Raw genomic sequence first — 21,385 nt, forward strand, 5'->3', positions numbered from 1 at the left:
TCTGCGGTGTGTATCGCTGAACTTGAACAAGCTGCTCGTCAGTCGTTTCCTGCGCAAGTAGTTAAGTGTCACTCGGGCGTCTTCTTAAACTTCCGAAATTTGCAACACCTACGTGCCGGAGACGCGAGAGCAACCCCCGCCCGCGCGGAAGCTCAACAAGCTCTGCTCAAGTGAACTGAATAGAAGGCAACAACGGAGGGGGCGCGAGAGACGGCACGACGCTGCTGCTTGCGACACACACATCGCGAACAGCACAACCTAAACACCGCCCAGGTAGGCCACCGGCTTTCCTCCCTCGCTCGGCGGCACAGCATCACTCTTGTATTAAACTTGTCGAGTTGAGTCTCGCAAGCTGCTACACTTTAGGATAATGGTGTACACGCGGTGATGATCTTTTTCTGTACTATTCGAGCCAGAAAATTATTCCATGTCAAACAAAAAAGTATAAAAAACTATCAGATGACTAGGCTAGCGGAAAAAACAGTAAATAAATAATTTCTTTAAGGTATCTGTTTTTTTTGTAAACCAACTAAGCACAAGATTTTAGCTGTGAATTTCAATAAAACAATTTAGGGGAAATCTTTGCAATCTGTTTTTATTCTTGGGGTTCAACAGTTCTTGAGATAAAAATAAAAAATTTAAATCACTTTTTACATACACTCAAGATAAAATCACAAACAATTAAATTATAAATTTATTGAAATGCTGCACATATATTTTTGAAAGTAAAAAAATTAGGTCTTACAAAAATACGGTGATGGAAAGGCATTTATAAAGGTGAAAATGGAAGTTAGGCTGCCAGGCTGAGGATTTCATTGTGGATGTGTCAAAATTCAGGCACCTGGCTACCCTGATCAATGGGATCATTTTTAATTTGACATTTTACCCCTCCATGAATGTTAAAACACTATCGGTAATTGATGCAGTCAGACTTCTTGTAAACATTGAATGATATAACATTTACATACTAATTTTAGTTAAGTCCGAACATTTCGACATTCATTTTTCCTTTCCAAGTCTAATAATTGCTGCATGCACCACTTACAATTTATCTTTCTGCTGTGATTATCGGGTGTATCTTATAATTTAAACTGTTCATATTGTGATAATTTAGATGGATTTGGCCGACGACGGCTGCTTGTACTGTTGCAGGGTTTGTATGTGCATCATTTTTGTTAAAAAGTACAAGTTTTTGTAAATCACAATATCATACACTTAATGAGTCCCTTGTTAGAACATCACGTTAGAACACTATTAGTTATTTTAGGTGTGAAGGAATAAGCGTTTTATTACTGGAAGTGGAGATTAGTGATTGATTAACAGGCATTCCTATAGGATAGGTGCAGTGCAAATTAATGCGGCTCGACGAAACATAAACACTCCAAAGAATTTTTTTATCGCTAACAGAAATTTTCTCTATCGTTTGAATTTACGATTATGTGTTATTTTGTCACTGGCCGCGTGCAAAAGCAATAAATTTTGATTGTGAGTGCTTTTTTGAGCGTGCGTGCTAACAAAATCTATAAAGATTAAAGCTCTCAACTTATTGACAAATATATTGAATAGGAGGCATGAACCTTGGCCTCTCCTATTGGCCGAGAATTTCTATGTATATATACGAATCGTGAACGATGTGCAGAGAAGCTTGTAATCGTGCGAAGTTGTTTTTTACTTCTTGAAAGGGACTTACAACGCAAAGATGACGCTGCCCTGTTGTTAAGAGTCAAACGTTACACAAGGCGTGTTATTTGTACTCTCTTAGTTCATTTGCTCACTCTTAGAATAAAAATGCCGACGAAACAACGATAGATAGATAAATCTGCCACTAGGCTCATTACGACAAAACATAAATATTCTTGGTAATGTAGAGATTGTCCCTGTTACAAAATGCATTCCTTGTAGAGATAGTGAGTAAAAATGCCGCATTTCTACGTATTTGATTGATGGGGCCGCCAAAAGGTGCACGCAATGTTTTAAGTCTCATCAAGTGGAAACTTTGATTAATTTCTTATATTTAATATTTTTAAAAAGACTAAAAAGACCAGATAATATGAAACTTAAAAATCACTGGAGGATAATTTTAAAACATAATATCGGCCAGGAAAAAGCCGTCAACCAGTTAATAATTTAAAATTTTTAACGCAAGTAAGATTTGACTTAAATCATCATTTCACATTTCTGGCAAACAGAACCGTTTCTAAAGCAGCATGTAAATAAATATACCATTCTCTCAGTTTTCTAAAAAATAAAAAAAGTCATCGTGTTCCTCGCTTTCCTTTCTCGGCTTCAAATGACCACGCATGAAAAATCACATTTCAGTTCGGCAGCAAAGGCAGTCTTCAGTTCGGCCTCCACATGTTTGCGGCGGCCGCTGCGGTGAGGAGGCCAGCGAGCAGGACGGCCGCAGCGCACCTGATGGCCGCCGTCAGGGTCTTGCGTTCGGCCGCCTTGGGCGCGGCGTTCAAGGGAAGCGTAGCCGACTGTCCAAGCGGCGTCTCCGGTTCGGTGAAGACGAGCAGGCCCACCAGCAGGCCCACGACGGCCCCGCCGGTGTGCGCGGCCCAGCCCACGCGGGGACTCGTGTTGCCCAGCAGGAAGTGGTGGTACAGCGAAAAGGCCACGTCGGCCAAACACAGCACGCAGACGGCGAACGCCCGAGCCAGCCGGTACTTAAGCGTCGGGAAGCTCTGGAAACACAACATTTTCGGTTATCTTTGAGCCCTCAAATTAATTCAAATAAATATTGGTTTAAGCCTACTCTCTGCTTTGCCAATTAAATCCGTTTCCAAGATAAATATTCAGCTCTGATATACGAAAGTTAAATATGTTCAGTGTTTATTTTGATAGAAATACGTATCGTAAAAATACCTACATCTGTTAAAAAGAATTTATGGGAGGGAACTCATGTTGAATTTATCCTTGCTTAAATTAAAAAATTACCCTGGGGGCTGTGGTGATGCCGGAATTTACATTGTGGTGGATCATTCTATTACACGAATATATAGAGCCTAAAATATTTCGTAAATCAACTTTATTTTAGCAGGTACTTGCTGCCTGTTGTAAGTGGAGGTTCATTTTGCACAAAGAATAATTTACCGCAACGATGAATTGGATTATTTATACGAGATGAATTGAAATCAGAAATGAAATCAAGGTGAGCGCTGTAAATTTCCAGGAAAATTGGCCAAATCAGAGGACATTGATTGCTTTTGTATCGTTTTTTGATTGACTACATTTTTTGTTTGTAAAGGTTGCGAGATTCTCTCACAGAATCAAACCAATTGATTACTCTTTCAAAGCAAAACTTGATTGCTGAACTCTCTCTAAAAACAATTTATTCCTTTCAGTGCAAAAGCTTCACATACAGCTAACCATTTGCCAAAAGTTCGCGTTATTTTCAGTTTCTCTTGCTCATCATCGGTTTGCTGGGAAATTTATTTTATCAACGGAATAAAAATTAAATGATTATTATGCCCGTTTTTTAAAAGGAAAATAAGTAAATCTCATTTTTGACCTAACCTAATTCTTCTTAACGGACATATTTAGGAGTCTGTATAGTCTCTACAGCGAATAAACTTGAAGATTCGAGCGAAATCGGAATTTCCGGAATTTGCTGTCCGTAATAAATGTTTTAGCGTTGGTCTTATTAATGTTTTAGCAACTAGTAATGATGTAACAAATTACTGATCCCCCGCAATGTCCAGCACTAATTTATTTTTTAACTAAAAATTTAAAAAATTGCTTCTGACTCCAATATACCATTTAAAAGGGTAAATATTTTTATACTAATATAATCAGTTCATTCAATGCCTACATTGAACCCAACGCATACATAGTTAAAAGAAAAAAAGAAGATAAAAACACTTGGAGTGCGTGTTTTCTGCGTTTTAATTCATTGCAGCAACAAACGGCTGCGATAACTACGCACATGGTCGTCTGAAGGACTTTCCCTGTTAAGCAGAATTGAATTTTTTCCAAGAAAAAATATCAGCTAAGCATTTTTTTCCCGCTTTCAAATCGCCGCTCGTTCATTGCCTAGCGCACGCGAAGGATGCTGGATGACTATTCACGCACTCGAGTGGATTCCACGATAAGCGAGGAGGAATGTGGGGGCAATAGGTCGCCCTCCCGATCAATGACGTTATTGATAAGTAAAATTCGTCGGCTGATTGAATATTTTGGCCCACAAACCAATTTACGGAACATGCAAGGGATGCGAAAGTGGTGACGTGTACTCACGAGGATGATGTTGGCCATCTGCGAGGTCAAAAGGGCGTAGACTCCGGCCGAGGCACCCACCAGAAACAAATCGGGCGCCAGCACCGACGTGCTCAAAGAACCTGCCAAATTGGACCATCTCTACTTAGAATAAAATTTTTGCCGATAACAAGCGCTTGCAGACTTTGCCTTTTGATCAAAGGCAATTCGAGCCGGCACGCGAAACGGCTGCGTGTGATATTAGATATTTGGCGGGCAAACACATGTACGAATTCCCGAACCGACATGAGTGGCCGGTCGTTTGTGAAATTGGCTTGGCCTAAATATTCAAATAACGAATCTGCAGAGTTATACTGACCAGCTAATCCTCCGCCGAAGTAGACGAGGGCAGTCCGCGACCACTTCTGCTCCCACTCAAGGGGGACGGCCAGCACTAATTGAATCACAATGTTGAGGGCCGCGTGGGCCGCGCCCTGGTGCAACAGCATGTAGCTCAGGAAGCGCCAGACCTCTTTCCGCCGCCGAGGGTCGTACACCAACGCCTCGTGCAGCCAACTCTCCACCTGAGCATCTATACTACACGCCAATGGGACCGAAATCTGAAATCAATCAATTAAACCTTCAGTCTTTTCGACGTTCGACTAAATAATTTTACTTTTTAGTCAGTTTGATCATTTTTATGAATTAAGTCAATTTTACTGATCTATTTTACTTGGATAATTTAAAACCGGATAATTTTAACTAAAACAGACTTAAAACTCCTTTTAGAGCATCAAGGGTTGAGTCAATTTTCTCAATATTATCGTGGGGGTAAATATTTTAAATTAACATTTTTAAACGACCTTCTCCGTGATAGGGTTCTTTAAGCTATATAATTCTTTAAATTCGAGTTACATAATAAAATATCTTCCTGAAAGATACTAAAAAATCGCAGGCCAAAATGTTTCGTTGAAATCAATTTGTATAAAGACAGCCTGTTCCCATTATAGCGCTGATTATTGAAATAAATGTTAAATTGTGTGTAGGTCGTTGTGAGGCGAGTGGTTAGATTAGTGGTTAAATTCCGCAACTATTTTAACCGTGCCTATTCAGCGAATTGTTAGCTAATGCTACAAAATGCATAATTCATGTGATTTTTTATTTTCAATTTTACGAAGGATGTGATGAGTTTAGTTAGGTGATTTAATGTATACCCCAAATAAGAGAATCACCGTTTTATGCAATTTATTCTCTTCTTTTTTACGTCGACTTTTTCATAGTAGGTTAAATCATTACAGCTTCCAACGCCAGAGATCGATATCTTCATTTTCAGCCTAAATGTCGATTCCAATTTAGCCGTGCGCTGGTGGTCCAGTATAATTTCCACATATACACTTTCATTGCGAGCAGCGCTTTGGGCAATGCAAACTAACGATACGCTACTAAATAAGGCAGTTGATTTCAATTTTCAAGGGGACCGTGTGTGCGCGGCGGACGAGCGTAAAAAATCGCGTTCATAGTCCCTGAAAGCAATGGCAATGGCGAGTGTTGTGAGCGCATATCACAATGTGACATGGTGAATTCGATTACAGCGCATGCAGTGTGTATAATTTCAGCGTGCATGCACGAGAGTGACTTGCGGTTTCGTAAAGCCTCCGCGAAATCCCCAGCCTTGGTCAACCGCAAAGTAAGGATGGAAATCTAGATTCATTCTCGATTCAGCGCGGCCGCGACTGAGATGGAAATAGTAGAGGAGATTATAACTCTGACCTTTGCACAAGCCAGCCAGAGGTGACAGTCATTAAGTGACCAAGTCGTTTGGTTTTTTGTTGTAATTGCTGGGTGGAGAAAAAGCGGCGTGGTGAAGGTAAATTATATGCACCACAATAGAATGACGCCGATTTCAGGGCTTTAGGTCAATTTTATTCTCTTTCTCGGAGAGAACTGTTGCAAGAGAATTGTGTTTTTAGATTTGTCGACCGTGATGAAAATTGCTTTACAGGTAAAAAGCCTGTTACTCGATCCCTGGCATGTTCTGAGGAAGAGGGATTAAGATTGAAACATGACACTGAATAATTCTTGATTTTTATTTTGGTTTCTATAAATTTTTTTAATTCGCATTTCTTCTTGAGCTAAACAAATATATATTTTATTTTTTTACCAGTAAACTCTTAATGATCAAATTAAGACTAATTTATTTTTTAATACACCAGTTGTTAGTGTTTGAAGCCGCCAACAGATGGCACCACCGTATACTTTAGTAATAAATTTAATTTTAAGGAATTTAAAATTCGATTTCTGACTCAATCCTGCCACTGTGCATTCTACACTTAATATGCTTTCTTTTGACGTGCTAAAAACCAAAATCAGTCCAGCCATTCGCTGTAGAAACGTTGGAAAAGATTTCATATTTCAAAAAATAGTTTTTCATGATTCTACTGCGATTGGCTTAACCAATTTTGGATTTCAGCACGTCAAAAGAAAGCAAATTAAGTTAAGAATGCTCAGTGATAGGATTGAGCCTAAAATCACAGTGCAAGTGCTTTAAAATTGAACTTATTACTAAAGTATACCGTGGCGTCATCTGTTAGCGTCTTTTAACACTAAGGGCTTACGCAATTGGTCTATTAAAACACATTGTTTCAGTGATGATCGACCCTCGCTGATAAAACAATCCATATATTTTGGAAGAACCTTAATGAGGAAGAGGATTTCATAGCCTATAGATCTATCCTCAAAGAGAAAAATGTGCAATTTACTCAATTTGATTGTGACATAAAAATTGCGAGCAGCTGTCAGTGTCACAAAAGACATGAGAAAATTCATTTTAAATTTATTTAACAAAGCAAACTATGGCTGTTATTAATTCAATTACGTGTAGTTTATGTATAAATCGTCCCTTTAGATTTACCGCCTAATTATCAATTTTGCACGGCGAAGAATCGAAGATTGATATCTGGCTAAACGGCACTTTTGATACACAATGCGCCGAGAGAAAGCACGACGTGTGTGTGTGTGTGTGTGTGGCTAGCCAGCCGATTAGTCGGCACGTCGCTCTTGGAATCAACAAAAGCGCCTCTCTTGCGGATGATTCCGTGCCGCCGGGCCGCGAGAGGATAATGGAATTACGGCCTGATGCAACTCTAATGGGATTATTCGATGTTCACACCCAAACATCACGGCCGTGTACTTTTTCATTAGGGCCTAGATGGGTGATGCCGGGATTGCGCGCAGCCGAGCATACAAAAATATAAATTGCATCGGACACATCTCCAAACATGGGACCTTTCACATTCACTCCCGAAGCGTTTTATTTCTGTTTTACCTGCTCATTAAAACCTCCATTGTGTCGGAAATCCACGAAATAATGCGCGTGTGCGATACAAACAAACAACAAAAGACACAAAAGGCTTAATCTAGCAACGGCGAAATAAAAAAATAAAAATGACGCCGAGAGGGACATTCTGAGAATCGCTAAGCAAATTTTACAGCGTAATCTAGGCTTCTCCTTTTATTTTATTTTTGTTCCGCCGGTGGCCACAAAATATCACAGGAAGAAGGCAATAAAATGCCGTAATATAAAGTAAATATGTCCCAATTAAAGTTATCCAATGAAGGCGGGGGTGGACGAAATACGCGAAGATGAGCTGGTGTTGCCAAAAATATAATGTCGTCGTTTCTATGCACCCGACGAACTGATTTCAAGCGGAAACTCCATCTGCGCCTGATGGTAATGCGTTTATTATTATTTATCGAGTTGGCGTGGCCCGTCACAGGCAACTAATAAATCGAAATGCAACGCCACTGCTTAGCAAACTGTTTACGGCACAACTGCTTAGCACCGATTGGTAAAAATACAGCAATTACGTCATGCCTAAAAATAATTATCATTCAATGTTCGATTTGGCTGACAAAAAATTACTGCAACTATTATTGAACGCGTGGTTTAAGAAAAGTTAAACTGAAGTAAAAGATCCGCATAATATGTTACTAAAAAGTTTGTTAAATATTATTAATGGGAACACGATTATATAAAAAAAAATGTAATGATGAAAGTGAAAAAATAAAACTTTGCTAGTTAAAAAGCATTTGAATTTTTATATACACAAATTTGATAAATTATTACAACAAAGCTTTTTATTCTGTGTAATCTACTGATTCAATCAACTCAGATTTTAAATTGCTCAAAATAAAGTGCATCCGTTTATTTTAATCCCCTGTAATTGAGCCATTAATGATTAATCAACATAGCATAGTGCTTACTCAAACAAACGAATTTACGTTTAGCAACACATCCCTCTTGTTCCCCCAATGGAAGACTCGGCTTGTGCGGCGGCAGGAGGGATTACCATAAGAATTTGGTGGGCTAGAGTGTTGTTTTGGCATAGTCGACGCGCATACTGATGCCAAGCGTGACCCCAGTACATACACACATACGTCCACCTAATAAACATAATATTCAAATTCATCGTCGATGGGGATGGGCGTTTCGCTGCCTTCCGACCCGGTAGCGGCGGCTCGAAATAAAACGGCCCGAGCTCCAGCGGCGCAATTAATCGTCGGCCGCCATAAACGATTGATTGCACCTCTGTATGCAAATATTAATTATGCAAATTGCGCTCGTGCGCTTGCTGCACACTGCAGGATACTCATTGTTTCAAACCGATTTTGTATGCAGTATTGGAAATTGGTGGAATCGATTACGAACCGTTGTTGTTGTTGGGTAAAAAGCCTGCTTGTTCGCACCGACAACGGTTATTTGTTGCACAGCCGATAGCGAGAACGAGACTGTGGTGAAACCAATTTAATTATGGAATTATAAAATATTGCTGATTTAAAGAGGATTATTACTGCCAAATCCTGAAAAATGCTTGTTGCCAAAACATTAACTCATCCATCAGGATTCAGTTGGAGCCAAAATTGACCTAATTAAATATTTGAGAAAAGTGGCTGCAAAGTTAGCATGCTTTTCAAATGGCGAGGACTGTCTCCTTACTTGAAATCTGATTTTACTTAACAGGAGTTTCCCTAAAAGGTTTCATGCGCTGTTGGACAGATCTCGACGAGAGGAAACGAAATCTGCCAAGAAAATGTGGTCAAGCGCATTAAATTTTGGAGACAATTTGAAAAATTTGAAATTTTACTTTTGCAAGGTCCTTTTTTAATTATTGCGAATTGTAGAACAAATCATTTATTGATCAACTGCTTATTGCGTCCAGCAATTCAAATAAATTTCAAAGAACGCAGCAACTTTTCTACCACAAGGTGACACTACGTAGTAAAATTTTTATGGACAAGAAGTTACACATATGACAGAAAAATAGGGGCAATAAATATAAGACTATTTAGTTAAGCAACATAAATAAAAGAATTTTCTGGCTTATCGTCGTTGCGATATATAGAGAAAGCCATTATATTTGTTCATTGAAATAATAATCGAACTTTTTCACTCATTTTAAAATAATCATTAATTAACAAACCATTGTGGCATTCTATACACAATGAGTACAAATACAAATCATTATTTCGTTGTGAGAGTCACGATTTTAGGGAACAAAAGATCCGTCGATCCTTCGTGGATGTGTTCGTAATTAATTTTGAGTCAGGGAGCGAAAAATAGCGTGAAAATATGCTTGGGATGACGCCACGAGCCTGCTTAGTAAACTTCCACGCCACGATCTCCAGCGATTCGTGAGAACATAAACAAACACACATGGTTCTCGCCATCTCGCCTGGCCGACAGAAGGTGGATTTGATGCATTTTCTCGCAGTTTGGTGTCGACGCAAGAGAAGTCAAATAAATTTATCTGGGCCGAGTTCGTGCTGCAGCTTTTATTTCACGCTGTCGGCGCTTTAATCCCAAGCACACACTGTACAGTTTCTTCTCGCGGATCGGACGAGAGGTGAAACTCAAATGTTGAGCATTTGTACAGTTTCTAAAGTTCGATTGTTGAAGAGATCATGTGCGTGTGCGGTGTACACTCGAGCCCTGCCTTTTACGGCGTGCCATTAAATCAGCTGAAATTAGTTAATGGCTCATGGTTATTTAATTATTTATTTATTCGTCTCTTCCATTCTCGATTTCTGCTAACCTTTACTCTCGTACAAAGTTGGACAAGATAGCAAAGAGGTCTGACTATATAACTTACTTTAAATTCTCGTCCAAACCATAGTTTAATTGCTACTATCCTTGAGACCCCTATGCATTACAATTGATTGATTTCCTTTTGTTTCGCTGCTGTTGGTAATCAAATGTTACAGAAGTTCATTCAACAAATAATCGTCCCCAGCGCAGTGATGCAATAACGGAGCTGTGCACAAAGCTGTCTGGAAAAATTATTTCTATCGCTCCGGCAGCTCCATTTATTGCCGCGCTGCAGCTTATACTGTTTCAATCCGCCTACTTTTCCACTTTCCGCGTCAGTAAATCCAGAATCAGATTATTTTTACATGTCACACTCAACCAACTGGTGCACTCAGCGACGTAACGAGCTGCACAGGAAAAGCGACACGAGATCGTACGCTAATTAAAGTGTAAAAAAACAACAAACGAGCGTACATTTAAATTTAAAGCGGCCGGGCAGGGAAACTCTTGCGTTTGGATTGGGATGCGCGTCTGCGAGACGGATAATTTTAAAATAAAGTCGACGAGTGCATCTGAGAGGACCGAAAATAGCTGCGTGACAGGTGTTTGGCACCTCCACGTGTAATGCAGGGGTGAATCACCGAGTTTCTGGAGCTTATAACAGGTAACAACAAATCAGCGTCAGAAATTTAAGCTTTAATGAGGAATCGGTGTTCTCTCATATTATCTAACTCGATTATATCGTTATTTCAAATTTTACACAGTGTGTTTGCTGCTGAAGATTTTTTATTTTCATTCGAGCCTACCTGGACTAAGCTGACGAGCAGCATGAAGTAGGGCGCGAGGAGGACTACCCTGAGCCAGAGACGGCGCAGCTTGGTGCCCACTTCCTGGCGGATGGGTTTTTTCCTGAGAGGCGGTAGCCAGCAGTGCGGAGGCAAAATCTCCGCCTCCTGCGCTCCTCGCGCGATTAGCCGACACGACGCCGCCATCCACTCTGACTGCGAACACAAGAACAATTAAGTCGTTAGCCGTGGCCCAGCTATATCGAGTCTTATCAGCTTCATTCAAGAAATTGGTTTTAGGCTCCCAAATAAATAAATAATCCAATTGTTACTCGTCTGACGGTATCTCTTTGTAAATGTTGATGGTGCTCTTTTGATACGACCCTTGTTATTTCTTTTAAAATTTTTTACTGCGAGGTCAACGACATTTAGTTTCTGACGAATGCACTTCAATTTCAGTCGACGTAATGTCCAAAGTGCAACCAACATAAAGCGATGCAAATCTTTTGATACTCTCGCCCTTTCATGGCCTCCTATCGCCATTTGAATCTGTTAATTTAATTTCACTTCAGTTACGCAAAACTAAATAAAATTGCGGTTCGAATGACGCAAATTACTGAGTATATATAAAAATTTTCTGAGCGTTTCTGAGCGTTAATTAAAATTGAATTTATCCACCGCAACTGGATTAAAAATAAACTGAGAGAATGGAAAAACCACATAATATGTAGTTCATTCTTTCTTTCAGTTAATTTTATAAAATATGACTCTCGGATTGATGTTTATGTAATTATTGAAGTCAAAGATTTATTTAAATCTTGTGATAATGAAGCTGGAAATGTTTGCGATGCTCGTGATGCTGAAAAAGTGTTAATTGATGTTTCTTTGGTATAAGTACACACTATACTATAATAATAAATTGGAAAACATATATCTCAAGCTCTTGTACTGTACACTCATTGTGAGACACTGTTTCGGCTTCTCAGCGATATTTCATCTGCAAATAAAATTCAAATGCAGTGTTGTCCCTGCGACACAACTCTCTTAAGTTACAATATTTCATTTCAAGCTATTTCAATGAGGATAGACTCGATTCGCTTTAATGAAGGCTTCGCAAAGTGCCCACAATCTGAGAATAAATTTAAAACGAGCAAAAATTTTAAAAGTGCACTAGCCGAAAATTGAATCAAAAGGAAAGAAAGCAACTTGGTAAATCTGGAGAAAAATACACAATTATATAGCATGTAAAATAAATTAGTTTTGACTTTAAAATAATTAATTCGATCGCAAGGAGAGTGTTTGAGTGGTTTGTACACGTTTTCCCCATTCTCATCAACCTAATCCTCGAGGGATCGGTTTAAAAAAAGACCACGACCAAGGGGAAAACGCTCCGAGCCATGCCATCAATTCCTTGTCGCGCGACAATTTTCTCGGGTGGAAAGACGGCAATTAAAAAATCGTTATCGGAGAAAAAAAATTGTTTCTTGCTGCGTATACTCACGATCACAGCCGGGCCGGAGGCTGCCAAATGTCAACGAAGCCTTTTGCGCACCTGGCCCATAAATCGGCACTCGAGGCCCTCGAGACCGCGCCGCGCGTATTGTGTCTCCGTCCGGCCGGCCGAGTGGCTGCACAGCGAATGCGACCGCGAGTGTGCTGCTGCGAGAGAGTGAGTGGTTGCTCGCTCGCTGCTGCTGCTGCTGCACCACGCGCTCTCGTCAATCGGCAGTTGTTGCCTTCGGAGTATACACTACACACACATGCACACGTATAGAGAGAGAGAAGAGCGCGGTACACGCGGTCGCCCCACCGCACTGCGTGTTGCGCACCTTAATGCATCACGTGTCGACTCGATTCCAGGGTATTAGCCATGCATAATCCCGTGAATGCCCGCCGGTTCAAAAGTGCGTGTTATACAAAATAACACTATAGTCCATGCTTGTAATTTTCAACGGTTGGGCTTAGCGACTCTCGTGTGTGTGTACGGTGAAATGGAAATTACTGCGCTCTTTAAAAAAAATGCAGGACCTGACACATGACCGCTATTCTTTACTGCTGCTATTGTTGCTAAACGAGCGACAACCCAAAAAGGATATCTGTAATAAACCCACTTTACGATTCTAATTTATTTAACGTTTTTTCTTTCTTTCTTGAACCTCTTCTCGGCACATTCCGTCCGTGGGCTATGAGCTCACCGGGTTCCAATAACATCGTCCAGCGAATAACATGGGGCTGGAGTGGCCGCAGAGGAGCTTGGGCCCCTTCTTGTGCCTTCTAAACGTCCATTGTAGAACTTAAAATATGGAGAATATAATTTATGCGTCATGGTTATTATTTTTATTTGCAGTTTATTTTAAATTAAGTATAAACCACAGATTTGAACGTGTGTGCTGTGGAAATGTTCATCCTTTCAGAGAAAGTTGCGATAAAGAGTTATTTAAAGTTTTGAACAACTGTATTTTTGCCACTTTAATCTTTTCCATAGTTTTTAAGAGCAAATATATTGTGAAAAAAGTGTTTATAAAACAGTCAAATCTTATCCTCTAAGCCGAATTTAAATGTGTATATTTTATATCCTTTATATTTTAGAATAACTTTTGCTATACTTCCCTCAATTTAAATATTCTTCATTGGTTTATTAGCTTTAGCGATGGTCCTGTTGGAAGATTTTAAGATTTTATTTTACCTATACGATCAAATTGATGAAAATTCAAGACACAAACATAAGTATTTGTTATGCGCAACTCTGATCACCGCCCACGAACGGATGCCAAATATTTTTGCGGGCCGCATAATATATTTCGGCTGTTACATGACAGTTTGGTTTTGCATGAATAATGTTTGCAAGAATATTTTAAAATTCTTCAGTGTGAAAAATAGTTGAATATTTATTCACATGGAAAATCGAAGCTCTTTTGAGGGTCCGATTTCACAAAACTCATTGTCAGGTAACATGAGATCATGTTTTGTGCAGAGTAATCATTTTACATTGAAGAGACATTATTATTAATCATAATAAAACGATAAAACACGTTGTTTACAGAGGAGAAAAATATGGTCTGCGCCGGAAACAAGTTTCACTCACGCTTTATTACAAATGTAATTGCATAATGTTGTTCCTGGAAGGCACCGTTATCAATTATGCAGTTCAGGCCTCCCCTTTTTCAAAAAGGGCATCGGCGAAATGTAACATCGTAGTGATGAGAGTCGTGCACAGCTGTGACGTGCTCGCAACATGAAACGAAGCCGCCAGGCCACCGAGCGAATAAGTATGTATTATTCTAATATCATATGTGGTGCAACACAAGCGTTCCCAATCCACCATTTAGGCCGTGGTTAATTTTTACATAATATTCAGATTATCCTGCGATTGTTCCAGCAGCTGCTAAGTCGATTGTCGCTGACATCGTCGGCCGCGCGTGTGCATGCGGTTTTGCAAGGAAATTAGTGCTAATGGAATTTGTTACCTTTGAGCAATCGGGCCGAGTGAAAGAGAAATTATTAAATATGCAGAATTGTTATGCTCGCAGTGTGGCAGCGGTGGCGGTTTCAAAGAAAAGCGATACGTGAGAGCGCGAACGCCGAATTTTGGCGCGTCGTAAATTCATCTATCGAACAAGCGCCTGTGGCACTAAACTTGCTGGCTGGCGGCGTCACGTGAGTGTCACTTGGAATATATATTCGAATTGAAGAATGCCTGCGATGACTTATTGTTATTTGATCCGATGAACTGTGCTGACTGGAAAACACGCGTGCGGTTGAGGAAAGAAGAGCTTAGCACCCATGTTTATGCCCGCATTTATTTTTTACCGGCACGATTGCTTCGCGCTCGACGGGAGATGAAATCTAGCTCGCGAAATATGATATAGCTCAATAAGATTTTGCATATTTGCTCAGTGAAGAGTATAAATTAGCTCTATTTTCTTTTACGTGGGTAATTTTTTAGTCAATTTTTATGATGTTCGGTGTCGAGGGCTTTCGATTACACGGCGGCGCCCTTTTTATGACAGATGACGCCCTTATGATAAAAAAAACACCCGCAGCCATCCAATAAAATGACCCGTGGCGGACACGGAAATGGCTCGTGCATGGTTAAAAAAAACTTATGCTTGTGGCAGATGTCAAAGTGATAAAAATCTTTCATGGACGGACCTTTCGAGGACGGAAATATCGGCAATGCTTTTTGCAAACTTAAGCTCATTTAAATTCAGATATGCAACGCAAGCTTATTGTTGGTAAAGTTTTTAGAGTTGGTTGCGGCATTATGGACCATTTTTTCATTTTCCCTTATTTAAAAACCACAAAGAAGAGAACGGTTAAGAAATTTTAATCTGTAAATTTTTATTATTCATTCCAAAGCCAATTAATTATTAATCAAAAACCAAACAATTAGTGATTTTTTATTTATTCGCTGGATGTAGCGATGCATGAAGGTTAAGTTGGCCCACTTTACCGCATTATATATTCAATTTTTCGATCTAATTTACTTTGGATATCTAAGAAAATGTATTTAATTTTCTTTAAATTTTAAGTATTTCAATATTAATTAATTAATATTAACAAACGACGCATTTACAAGATTTGAGTTAACAAATCTAATGAGCCAAAAATGTATGCTAATTTTTATTTTGCCAATTTGTAATGTTTGTGAAGCAAATTCTGTCAGGCTCTCTCTCCAAATTATAATATATTTTAAAATCTTGGTATTATGTACGGCTGAGAAATTTGATTTATAAATTTATATCAAATCGCAGTGGACCAAAGAACATTTGAAATAGTCTAGTTGCTCTGAGTCTAAAGTATTTTTTTTTACTTTATTGCATATTACTTGTATAGTGTAAAGAAGCAGCAACAAATTTTGGTAATTGCTACTCCACAGGTCTGCATGGTCCTTCCCAAGGGTTGACCGCTAAAGAAGAGTCTAATGTCTCCATTCTTGACCCCATTGTATCTATTGGTGTGCTTAAAATGTGTAAAATCATGTGTTTGCATTGATTTACGTAATTTAAATATTTGACTTTATATGAGCTGTGAACTGTTTATGGTGTATAGTAATGTGTTTTTAAATTGAGATTGAATAAATAGATCCAATTTGTTTTTACAATTCGCATTCAAAAATCTAGAAAACAAAATTTTCCAAAAAATTTAGCACATTTTCTCATAAAAATTCAATAATAAAATTGAATAAAAAGTTAGTTTCTTTGCACACTTTGTACTCTGTATACTTTACTTTTTATGAAATCATCGTCTCTGAAAATCACCGATTGAAAGATAGTGCTTCACAAACGACTGACCCGTGGCAAGTGAAAGTTTTTCCAAAAAATCTAACCTGCAGTTAATTGTGGAGCGAGGGCGGCCTCTTGCCGTCGGGCGAGTAGGCAACCTGTTTGTCAGCGGCGTCTCTCGGTCTGCATAGCTCGCAGGCCATCCTAGGTGCAGACGTCGGTCGTCGGCTCTCGGCAGCAGCTGCAAGCACAGAGTACGAGTGAAAACTGCTGGCTGGCTGAACGGGTGGGTGGGTGAAGGAAAGGCAGAAGCCAACAACCACGCTATTTTCAGAGGAGAAAAGAAGCCTACAAAAAGCAGCGGCACACTCACAGTCAGAGAGCAGGACGAGCGCATGCTTTATCAAATATACAGAGAGACACAGAGAGACAAGTTTTAATGAATGTGCCGAGTGTGTGTATGAGCAAGAATTACTAGAGGGGCTGAAACGCTCCTCAAAAGATTTCTTAAGCCCCTTCATTTAAAATTCTCCGTCTCAAGTAAGCAAGAAAGCAAGCAAGCCACTCGGACGAATGTGGAAGACAGTGTTCCAAGCATATTTTCCGCGCGAGATAGCTGGCTGAATTTTAATTATCAACTGCGGAGCGAAACTAATTTGTAATTAAACAAGTTTTCCTTGCCGCGCGGTGGCCTTTTTGAACGGAGTGTGCGTAACACACGGCGCAAATTATGCATAAGTGAGAGGTATTCAGTCTAATTATTGGTCTCAATTATTTGGGATTAAATTATCGGTTAGCTTAGATGGGCGAAATTGCACCTTATTGTTAGCCATGAACTTGCCCCACGTGCAACAAGTATGTGTGCTGCACTATTCACTTTCTTGCATAGTATTTACTGTGCAAAATCGCGTGCTAATTCTTTGAGAAGCTTTACAAAACTTTCCTTTTAGGGCTGTGTGTGTGTTTCTTTTGCTTGGATTTGCAGAAAGTGAGAAAAACACTGCGGAAGCAAAGAACAGAGTCAGGTGAGCCGCTAATTGGTTCGCAGCTTGTGTGTATAAACGTTTTTATTTCACGCTCAAGGCCAAAGAAAGATAAAAATCAATCAAAAATATGGCTCTGTTCTTCGTAAGCAGCTGTCACTTTCTCGCCCTTGGATCAGGAATTTTATGGTCGAAGTAATTATTTTAATTGCGTTCTTTAGGGGGACGAAGAGCGTATAACGTAACTGGAACGAGCCAGTCGTATTCAAATGAGAGCAAACAACAATAATTATAAGTGTGTTGCCAGGGAGAGAGTATGTTTGCTCGTAAGATGATTAATGTTTATTGCTAAAAATTTTAACAAGTAATTGCTCAATGAATAATGGCATAATGTTGTTTCGTTAAACTACACACAGCGATCAGAATTATAGATTTAATTTACAAGATAATATTTTGTAGCCGAGAAATTATTGCGAGGCATTGATTAATTTGTAAATGTATGTCTTTTGTCTTTCCTTTTAACCCTGCTACTCTACTTTAAATATAGAGAGAACAAAAAATGATAGGTGATAGTTATTACGACGTGGTAATGAAATAAATACTGTCATTGAAAGTTTTTATTCCTTTCTTCCTACAATAAGAAAATACGCGCAACGAACTCTGTGCTGCAATTCCGCTCATTACAGCGCCACCAATTTGCATTTCAGCAGAACTAAACTGCGTTAATTTTGGCACTGAGCGTGTAATTGAATGGTATTTGCATGCCCAACTTATTTCTCGGGTCGCAAACACCCGAATGCAAATATCAGGCTGAAAGGGCATCATGGCCTTACTTAGTAAGCAGAACATTTAAGTTCAGTGAACTTTGCTCTTAAACGCGTCTTTTGTCATTGGAACGCTGCAAATGCCATATAGAAAATGATGACACAACAATAAAATTACCTTGGCAGCAAACGTTGTTCTGTGAATGAATGCAAACTTTTTAAAATAAAAAATCTCGATTTTCAAATGCAACAATATAAATAGATTTTGTCTTGGACTCTGGTAGATAATTTTAAATTTTCCCAGGGGAATGTTTTGAAAGTTAAATGATGTATTTTGAATGATGGTGTGAAAATATTTAGCTGCGGAACCTGGTGCGTTTCACACCTTCACCCTAGTTCAATTTGATACGCATATGTTTCATGCTGGAGAAATTAATCATGTGCTGATACTTAATAGAAAAACTTTCACGCTTCCCCTAATTCTCTCACCACACGCACAGGGGCGGAGGGGTTCCCATGTTCACTAATTGAGGCCACAGCCTGCTCTTCGTCAGCTGAAGCGAGATATTATTAATGCACTTTTTCTCTTAATGCGCGACTCTGCGTCCCGCTGATATTTTTAGTGAGTTATGTTATCTATCGCAGTAGCGAGCAGAAGCATGTCACTTTCGGCAAGGCTCTCTCACTCTACATATACATAAAATAATAAATTTAGGCCGCGCGCACTGCACCAGCTGTCGGACATCATCAAAAATTTAATCCCCACAGCAGATCTGTTCGATTTTTCTCACAACGCGCGCAGCACCAGTAGCACCACGCACGTGTTGTAAAGAGTCAAAAGGCGCGCGATGGCGCCCAAATCGGACCATAAAGTCGGCGAAAGGTCTGACTGACGTGATGGGATGAACAGGCGCTCCTTAGCAAGAGGCACTTGTTGAAATAATAAATCAATCACCTCGACGGCCCCGCTGCACATAAAAATAGAAATAATACTAAAAGCGCGGCTCTGCACTGCATAACCCGATGAGCTGGGGGATTCTTTTTACATGCTCACAAGAGAATGCGGGGGTGTGCGTGCTCCCCCATTAAGTGATTTCTTTCAGGAATGCAGAAGGAGCCGAGAGGACGCATTTTGAAATTGGATCTCGAGGGAGGCGACCCCGGCTGGCTCGCTTTTTATTTCTCCCGCTTGGCTAGATACACTTTTTGACTTTCCCTTGCGCAAACCGACAACAGGGGAAGATTGTTATTGGAAGAGGGCTCCTTTCTTTCTTTCTTCGGTTAAAGTAAGTTTTGTTTCTATCAGCCAAAAGGAAAGCCAATTCTTTTTTATGTATATTTCTTGTATAACCATAAAAATATTCGTATACGCATCTCTAATTCAATTTCGTAAGCGGCTTAATTATGCTCCTCATTTCCCTTGGAGCATCCATCATCATCACCTCGGGTTCCTGAAGATCACGTTTGAGAGACTTATCACCAAGGTAAACACGGGCATTGATGCACAAACATTGAGGGTGAGGGCGCCAGCGATAGGAGCGGACCGCCCGCCCTCTTATTGCGAGAAAGGCAGAATGGAAAGTGCGAAGAACGTTTTTCTTTTCACATTTCTGACTGCGCGGGGTGTGTCTGCCGAGAGGGGGTCCTTTACACAGACTCTCATTAGGAGTGGAACTCTTTTTTCGGTCAATACATGACACACAGAGCAGGCGGGAGCAAAAATGAGGGACGTGAGAGGAATGACACGCGCAAATCACAATCCGCTTAAAACTTAAAATTTGGGTGAAGTGCAAAAAAACTCGAAATTTATTTTTTTATGTGAAAATATTGACGCATAAAATTTACAGCATAAATTTAAAAGCAGGGAAAAGCAAATCCAAATAAAAATCTCAAACCATTGACGAATCAATACAACTAATTTTGCATTCGGTTCAGCGAGCAGCGCAAAAATTGTGCAGTATTCTTTCCAAATTTGAGTGAAGTGCTGTGTTTTTACAATTTTATACAAGGCACTGTGAACTAAATTACTCAGTATGCAGAATTAAAACAGGAAAAATGTTAAATTAAAACTCACAGAGCCGCGGCAGCAATCCAGCCTGTTTCCGAGGAGGAGCTGTTCTCTCTGCTCTCTCACATCAGCTTTTCCGATGACTTGGGAGTCGCGCCCTGCTCGATCCACACAACACATAACAGCGCTGGGAGCCGGTGGGTGAGGCGCGTAGCGCGCAGGACCGTTCTCGCCGGTGCGTCGAGGGTGTACGAGTATTTCACACAGCAGCAGGCCAGGCAGGCCCGCCGTGTTGTACTTGCTCGCTCGTCTGCTTGGCGGAACAGCATCCCGCTCCCGTGCTGTAGATGCTGCGTGTCACCGGTCGCCATGGAAACGGGAAATTATTATTGTCGGTTATCATCCGCCGGTCGCCAAAGTCGGGTTCCAATTTCCTGCCCAGATTGCATCCAAGTGAAGTTTGGCATTTCCCCAGTGACATGCGAAGAAAATCGTTTCATGTACATATGCTTAAAGGAAAAATAAAAATAATCTGGCCAAGCACACGTAACCAATAAAATAAATCCTAATTTTTAATTAAATATTTAGCAATTTATTCTTTATTGATGTATGAGAAAAAAACACTGTTATGATTTGCTCTTGTTTTTGTAATTTATTCAAATATTTAGATTCATATTATTATAAAATTATACAGTTAATATCTGTATAATAGGAAAGAGAAAAGAGGATCACAATATTTTGTGTTAGTTTTAATGTCTCTTGTAACTATGGAACTCTCTCTGTTGACTGCAGTAAAATTAAAATTTTGAAGTTATAGCTATTCCTTTGGCGTTCCTAAAAAATCGAGACGATAACGGATTATTAATTAAAACAGATTAAACAGGATTTTACAGGAACATAAAAAGCAGAATTGATCGGTTTAAGTTGACATATGATATATTGAATAATAAAAAACTTGTGCAAATAATTTACAAATAAATATTGTTTTCCGAATTCACGCGTTTTAACTTGTACGAATTTCACTTCTTCACGGTTTGACTGAGTACTCACGAGTAGTAGGTGACCTTTGGAGCGTGTGTGATGACTGATGACTGCAGTGGCTGACAATTTTACTCCGCTCCCAGGCGAAACTAACAAGTAGCCACAAAGACACTCTGCGACAGCAGAAGAAGCGCCTGCAACTTCAAAACATGTTTCGTGTGGTCTGAACCAACAAGGAAAGTAGCATCCGCAGGCAAACCTTCTCTAAGTAAAAAATCTACTTAGGTGTAATTATTATTTATACAAACAACCAGATGTTTGGTATTTTGAAATTTATACAGGTGGTCAGTTTTTTTA

The 21,385-nt window shown here is 39.7% G+C and overlaps 1 protein-coding gene across 2 annotated transcripts; it reads right to left on the reverse strand.

Moving 5' to 3' along the window:
* Positions 1–574: 574 nt before the first annotated feature.
* On the reverse strand, positions 575–20,294 carry LOC135942962 (rhomboid-related protein 2-like). Of its 2 annotated transcripts, XM_065489325.1 has the most exons (6): positions 20,114–20,294; positions 16,397–16,533; positions 11,089–11,283; positions 4,577–4,817; positions 4,240–4,340; positions 575–2,687 (listed from the first exon to the last, which is right to left on the reverse strand). In XM_065489325.1, exons 3-6 carry the CDS (start codon positions 11,272–11,274, stop codon positions 2,340–2,342), a joined length of 876 nt encoding a protein of 291 aa, XP_065345397.1. In that variant the 5' UTR covers positions 11,275–11,283; positions 16,397–16,533; positions 20,114–20,294; the 3' UTR covers positions 575–2,339. The 2 variants fall into 2 exon arrangements, with proteins under 2 accessions (XP_065345397.1, XP_065345396.1); XM_065489324.1 differs by lacking the exons at positions 16,397–16,533; positions 20,114–20,294 and adding an exon at positions 12,569–12,782.
* Positions 20,295–21,385: the final 1,091 nt, after the last annotated feature.

The sequence above is a fragment of the Cloeon dipterum genome, chromosome 4 (genome assembly GCF_949628265.1).
Source record: "Cloeon dipterum chromosome 4, ieCloDipt1.1, whole genome shotgun sequence".
NCBI lineage: Eukaryota > Metazoa > Arthropoda > Insecta > Ephemeroptera > Baetidae > Cloeon > Cloeon dipterum.